The sequence below is a fragment of the Mastomys coucha genome, unplaced genomic scaffold (genome assembly GCF_008632895.1).
Source record: "Mastomys coucha isolate ucsf_1 unplaced genomic scaffold, UCSF_Mcou_1 pScaffold22, whole genome shotgun sequence".
In the NCBI taxonomy this organism is placed as follows: domain Eukaryota; kingdom Metazoa; phylum Chordata; class Mammalia; order Rodentia; family Muridae; genus Mastomys; species Mastomys coucha.
Genome location: NW_022196905.1, coordinates 223,086,422 through 223,093,131, shown reverse-complemented (window position 1 = coordinate 223,093,131; position 6,710 = coordinate 223,086,422). Strand labels below are relative to the sequence as shown.

The window sequence follows — 6,710 nt, the reverse complement described above, 5'->3', positions numbered from 1 at the left end:
AAAAAAAAAAAAAAAAGAAACAAACAAAACACACCTGTACCCAGCTTCAAAAGATACCCTAATCTCCCAATACATCCTGCTTGGACTTCACCTGTACTGTTTCCCACATGCTATGAACCCCTTTCTTTCCAAGGTCCCCAACAGAGAGCTTGAATTTGCCTGGATTGCCTTCCACTATGCATGTCAAGATTCTAAGTCAAGAATCAAGGCCAGAGGCCTAAACTTCCCCCAGGGTGCACGTTCCTCCAGAATACAACTACTTATTATTATTATTATTATTATTATTATTAGTAGTAGTAGTAGTAGTAGTAGTAGTAGTAGTAGTAGTAGTAGTTCATTATTATTATGACCTAGTCCTCCAGTAGTAGTAGTAGTAGTAGTAGTAGTAGTAGTAGTAGTAGTAGTAGTAGTAGTAGTATTTCATTATTATTATGACCTAGTCCTCCATCCCTTCCCACCCAGCCCTTGGCTTTGTTTACCAGGCCTCAGACTTCAACACTTCTAAGCTGAACATCTTCGTTAAAGGGCTGGCTCCCCGTTAACCCCTACTGCGGTCATAGGCTCTGCCTTGTCACCTCTCTAAAGCTCCAGGATATAGTAGTTTCTTCCAAGTCCCAGAGGTCACACGGATGCTTCCCAGGCTATTCCGCAGGTCACAGGCGGTCCAGTCGAGCTCTTTCCCACCACCACAGAGTCTCCCGGCAGGAGCTCTATTCACAGCTTTCCGCACCTCGCAGCGGGAGCATGACTCGAAGCAGAGGTGCCAAACCAACCCAGGCTAAGACAGCCCAACAGCTCTCCGAATATCCCTTCACTCCACCACAGGGAGACTCATGCTCCCGGACGGCTGTACCACAACTGCCTGCCACCCGGTGGCCTAACCTTGGCACTGACTAGCAGAGACGGCTTCCTTCCATCCCTTTCCTGCCACAGTCACTCACCCTCGGACTACAAAGAGTTCTAGAAAGACATATCAACCCCTCCTCCCCGAAGCTCGAACCCCCACCCGGCAGGTGCAGGCTAGCTTGCGCACTAACAGAAGGCGGAACAACACGGTAACACCTTCGCGCCAGGGAGGCCACCATCGAGAGCCGGATCACCAAGAAAGAAAGAGAGGCCCCGTAGAGCCAAAGCGTGTGGACTTCCGCCTGCACCTCGGCCATCTTGGTTATGGGCATACAGTGCGCCAGCCTTACGGGCAGCCTACTACAAAATTGGGTCGGACCTCAACTGTGGAAACTCACTTTCCTTTTTAGCCAATATCAATGATCTTACTTTTCTGTAACTCTTATGGGATGACAGCGGGATACGGAGCTCATTCTATCAATGCATTAATTTAGCTAGCTCAGCGGTTAAGAGCACTTGCTGTAGCTGAGCACGGTGGCTCATGCTTTTAATCCTAACACTAGGGAGGCAGAAGCCCGACAGTATCTGTGAGTTCAAGGCCAGCCTTGTCTACAAAATGAGTCCCAGGACAGCTAGAGCTACATAGCGAGACCTTGTCTCAATACAAACAATACGCTTGCTGTTCTCAGAGAACACAAGTTCGATTCCCAGCGTCCACAAAACGGACCCAGTGTCCGCAGATCCAATGCCCTCCTCTGGCACAGGCATGCAAGCAGGTAAAATACAAAAAGAAAAAAGGAAGTTCGGAGGAGGAGAAGAAGAAAAGGAGAAAGAAAGAAAAAGCACTCAGAAGCAGTCCAGGACAGCTGGAACTATAAAGGCGACATCTTGTTTCAAAAACAAAAATTAATATAAGGCCAGCGTGATGGTTCCGCAGGTAAAGGGTCGTGCCACCAAGACTGAGTACCCGGGTAGTTTCCCCAGGAAGACGGGAGGAAAGACCAGCCCTCTACACCTGCGACTGCAGGAGGGTTTCGAAGATGTTTTTCCATACTCCACAGGGTGCGAATCTCACTCCACCCAGACTCATCCCGCGTGACGGCGCCGCAGCGTGCGAGAGCATGAGAAGAAGAAACCGTTATTCAGGTCCCGAGGACGTCGTGCAGACTGCCTAAAGAATGGTAGCACCAGACAGACCCGAACTACGGGAGACAGCGTTTAGGCTCCTGAGGGCTGGGCGCTCTGGAGATTGGAAGGGCGTGGTTGACAACGGGAAGGGCTCCGCCTCGGAAGCCCGCTCCTCCGGCTGAGACGGTCAGCCCTTGTTCTTATATGGGCATCCGGAAGTGGTGCGAGGCGGCGACCTACGTCACTACATCCAAATTTAGGCAGGGAAGTCGGCCGGCTGCAGTGGCGGGAAGCCTGCCCGCTGGCAGGGGGGTGTTTCTTAAAGGGCCTGCACAGCAAATGAGAGGGGTTATTTCAATTGTTTCTCCCTTCTGCAACTAGAATCAATTTTTTCTTGGAAAGTGATGCAAAGTGGAACCGACGTCTTATTTTCTTTTCTTTGTGTATCTCTGTATGTTTATGCGAGCGCGCTTGCGTGCGTGCGTGCGTGTGTGTGTGTGTGTGTGTGTGTGTGAGAGAGAGTGTCAAGACACCATACAGAAGTCTGTTTTCTTGTACCGCGTGGGACCGGGAATCGAACTGAGTTCATTAGGCTTGGCAGCAAGTGGCTCTACCCACTGAGCCATCTCGACCCAGATATCTGTCTTCCGTTCCCGAGGGCGTGAAGGCAGAACACTGCTCTATTGACAAGGGAAGATCACAGGCCCTATTTTCATTGGGACTTCCATGCCACTGGGTTGCGAAAAACTGGGAAATGTTTAACGTTGAAAGTGAAGACAGCAGTCGCGAAGTGGTGGATATCGGCAGTTACGGGGTACAGTGTCGTCCGCGCCCACTTTCCACCCATGTCCAGAAAGGTGGAGACAGAAGGGCTGCAGGTTTTAGTTGACCCTTTCGCAGTGGTATAATCATATAATCATTCGTTTAGTAAATATTGGTCAGGTGGCTGCCTATTTCTCACTTAGAAAACTGCATCTTCGATGGAGTAGAAGTGAGGGATCAGAGACATTGAATAAAAAGAGAAAGTTCAAGCCGGGCGGTGGTTAGCGCACGCCTCTAAAAGGAAGCACTTGGGAGGCAGAGGCAAGCGGATTTCTGAGTTCGAGGCCAGCCTGGTCTACAGAGTTCTAGGACAGCCAGGGCTACACAGAGAAACCCTGTCTCGAAAAACCAAAAAAGAAAAAGAGACAGCGAGCAAGTTCAACGTTGTAGTACTGGCGTGTAGGAACTAACTGCTTAATACGTAGCAGCGTTCTTACAGTTCAGAGAATATTAATTAGCAGGCTGGTAGGCAAGATGAACAGTGCCCTCGGGGAATGTGCCCAGGTCCAGGGTTTTCCCCACTGCAGAGAGATTACCGCTCACTATCCGTCTCGTGGGTGGGCCTCATCATCTGGCCCGTGGGTGATTCTGAGAACCCAGAACCTAGTGTCTCAAGGCGCAGTGGGGAAGTTCTTCCTTGCCGGTGTTTAAGTCCTTTTTCCTTCGAGGCGTAAATTCATCTCTATTGCTTTAAGGAGTTTCTAGCCACCGTGGAAAGCCCGGATGAGGCCCTCTGATTGGGCGTGGCGTTTCAGTGACGTCACTCTTACTATATTAAAAGGGCTCCGGCTCGCTGCCCCCGCCGGAACGTCTAGCCCTGTTACCAGCCTGAGTGTGTGTCGTCTGGAAAGCACCGCCCGTCTCAATCCGCTCTCGATCTAACTACACTCTCGTCGAAAACAAGGATGGAAGTCCAAAAAGAAGCCCAGCGCATCATGACCCTGTCGGTTTGGAAGATGTACCACTCTCGCATGCAGCGAGGTGGCTTGCGCCTCCACCGGAGTCTGCAGCTGTCGCTCGTTATGCGCAGCGCTCGCGAGCTCTACCTCTCAGCCAAGGTAGAAGCCCACCAGCCCGAGTTCCCGCCACCCCGCAGGGCCCTGGACCCTCGCCTGCACCCGCCGCGGGAAGCCGAAGCTGCGGTGGAAGCCGCGTCCCCCGACGCCGAGCAGCCTCCGGAGCCCATGGATACGCAGGAGGAAGCGCTGCGAGTCCAGGAGACTCCCGCGCTCTGCCACCCGCCCCCCGCTAGGGTCAGCCGCAAGCGCCGGAGCAGCAGCGACTTGAGCGACGGCAGTGATGCCGGACTGGTCCCGAGCAAGAAGGCCCGTCTGGAAGGAGGGGACGGGGAGGCGACGTCGGAGGTTCCCGATCGCCTGCAGCTTCCTCCGGCACAAAGCGAAGGCGCCTTCCCTAACCTCGCCCGCGTCCTCCAAAGGCGCTTCTCCAGTCTCCTGAACTGTGGACCCGCCGCCGTGCCCCCGCCGACGCCCCCAACGTGCGAGGCCAAGCCAGCCTGCCGCCCGGCCGACAACATGCTCAGCGTGCTGGTGCGAGCCGTGGTGGCCTTCTGAGGATTACGGGCGGCGCCATCGGAGCCGAGAACGCACCCCCGAGGCGAAGGCCGGCGGGGGCCCGTGAAGAAGAGCGGCGCGCGGCCCGAGTTGCCGACAGGCCAGGGAGAGAACTGAGGAGCTAGGGGCGCGGGCGCCTTCTCCCAGACGTGCGTCCATGGGTGCTATTTAAGGACTGTCCCTTCCCCGGCTTGGAGAAGGGACGCCCGGGTCTTGAATCTCAGGGTCGGACTCTAGGGGCCAGGCTGCCCATTCAAGGCCGTTTCCCTACCATTCGCGTTTCGGCCCCTACAAGTGGGCACGCTTGTGCAAGCGGTCAGAGTTGCGTCACGGGACTGACGCGGGTGCTTCCTGTTGCCTTGCGTGGGTGTGGGGCCTGGGAGGAGGCCAGGGTGTGGACCCGCCCTAGGGACTGGGAAGTGACTTGAGTCACCTCGCCCCCACAGGCTGCTGTGGGTGAGCCAGCCTTCGGCTGAGAACTTGAACTGAACCAATCAAATCTTTTCTGCGATCCGTGTTGAAGCGGCTGGAGACCCCGGGACTGGTCACCTGGCGAGGATCACCGCGGGAAGGGTGGTTGATTGGTCGCAGTTGCTGTCGTAGACACGGCCTCTTCGGGCAGGAAAGAAAAAAAAAATTTTCTTTACCAGCGTGTTTAAGAAAGTCTGTTTACTTTCCCCACGGTGGGTTGTGTTTAATTCCCAACTACCTGGAGTTTTACAGCGTCAGCTAGGAAAATAAAAGACCATCGGTGTAAAACGCACTGCTTGTCTGGCTTGCTTCCCTGGTGGGGGAGGGGCGGGGTTAAGGGTTCAGGGCTGCCAGCCGCTCCCTCCCTAAGCCTCGGGAACTGGTTTGACCGGGTGTGGAGCCAGAGGGAGGCCGGGCCCCATTTCTTTGCCACAAGTTTAACCTGCTGTTGCTTAAACTAGCCCTGTGATTTGGGAGTTCCTCAGAAGTTAACAAACTCTGAGGGATAGTGTGTGGAAAGCTTAGTTTACAAAAATTGGGGGTGGAGGAGGAGGTATCGGGTGCAGTGTTTCAAGAAGAGCTGAGGAATTTCAAATGATGGCGTTTCTCTTCATGCCTTCCCCTCGACCGGCATTGTGTAGGGCCCCCATGGGTGGAGTGGCGGTGACTGAACTTTGAACCTGCTATAAGCCCCTTACAATTTCTCTAGTGTAGCTCAGGCGGATAAGTGAGTTAGCACTCACTTACCTATCTATGAAATGGGCTAAGACGGTTAAAGCCCTTAATGCTAGCACTGAGGAGGCAGAGGTAGACGGATCTCTGAGTTCGAGGCCAACGTGGTCTACAGAACGAGTTCCAGGACAGCCAGGGCTACACAGAGAAACACTGTCTCGTAAAACAGAAAGAAATGGGCCTATTAACCGTTTCCCCAGAACGCTTAGGTTCTAACAGTGTTAACCCTGGTGGTTCACGTCTAAATCATCGGAGTTTAGTGGGTAGACCAGTTCAACAAACATAGGTCCCTAAGTGTTTTTTGTTTTTTGGTTTTTTTTTTAAAGCGGAGCGGGGGCCGGGAGGGTGCTGCGCGCCTTTAAATCCCAGGAAGAGGAAAGCAGTGGCGCGTGGACCTCCGAGAAGCCCGCCTAGTTTCCCATCCAGCTGCGGGTTATCCAACCAAAGAGAATTTCTCTCACTTTGGTTTCCGACTTGCTTTAGGCATAACCTTAGGACTAGGGTAGGAGGGAGCTCAGGGCTCCAAGGACAAAGGAACCGCAGGTGCGGGAAGCTCAAGGAAAGCGCCCGACAGCTGTCCCGCCTCCTCCGGCCTCTCTTGACCCTAAGGCGGGGAACTGGAGGGAGGGGATTGCTCCCAGAAAGTCCCAGCCCCCAGCTTCTCCCTCCTTCCTTTCCCAGGAAGGGTTCCACGGTACCAGGAGACCCAGCCTAGCCTCTACCTGAACTGATTCCCCGTTGAAAACGTGGAGGATCCCTAGCACTGCCCACTTTGTCTAGACCCTCGTTCTCGTGGGACTTGGACACACAGAAACACAGCCAGGCCTGGGAAGTCCCTGGTGGCTAGGGAGGGGGCCTCAGTGTACATCCTGTACCGGGAACTGCGGGGCCCTTCCTTCCCAGGGAAGTGGTTTGTCCAACCCATACCAGGACTTCCGGTGCCGCAGCCACTATAGGGTGAGGACTGAAACCAAGTCCTCAACTCCGGCACACATTCTCCTAGGGGTGAATGAGCTACGTGAAGGACTGTCACAATCTCCGCCTGTACTCCCAACTGAAGCTGAAGCAGAAGGATTAGTAAATTCAGGTCCAGCCTGGGCTACACAGTGAGTCTTGTCTCTTAATAAAACAGAATTA

General features: G+C 53.9%; 1 protein-coding gene across 1 annotated transcript; it reads left to right on the top strand.

Moving 5' to 3' along the window:
• Window positions 1–3,499: 3,499 nt before the first annotated feature.
• On the top strand, window positions 3,500–5,133 carry Ier2 (immediate early response 2). The gene has a single exon (XM_031340571.1). It carries the CDS (start codon window positions 3,702–3,704, stop codon window positions 4,368–4,370), a length of 669 nt encoding a protein of 222 aa, XP_031196431.1. The 5' UTR covers window positions 3,500–3,701; the 3' UTR covers window positions 4,371–5,133.
• Window positions 5,134–6,710: the final 1,577 nt, after the last annotated feature.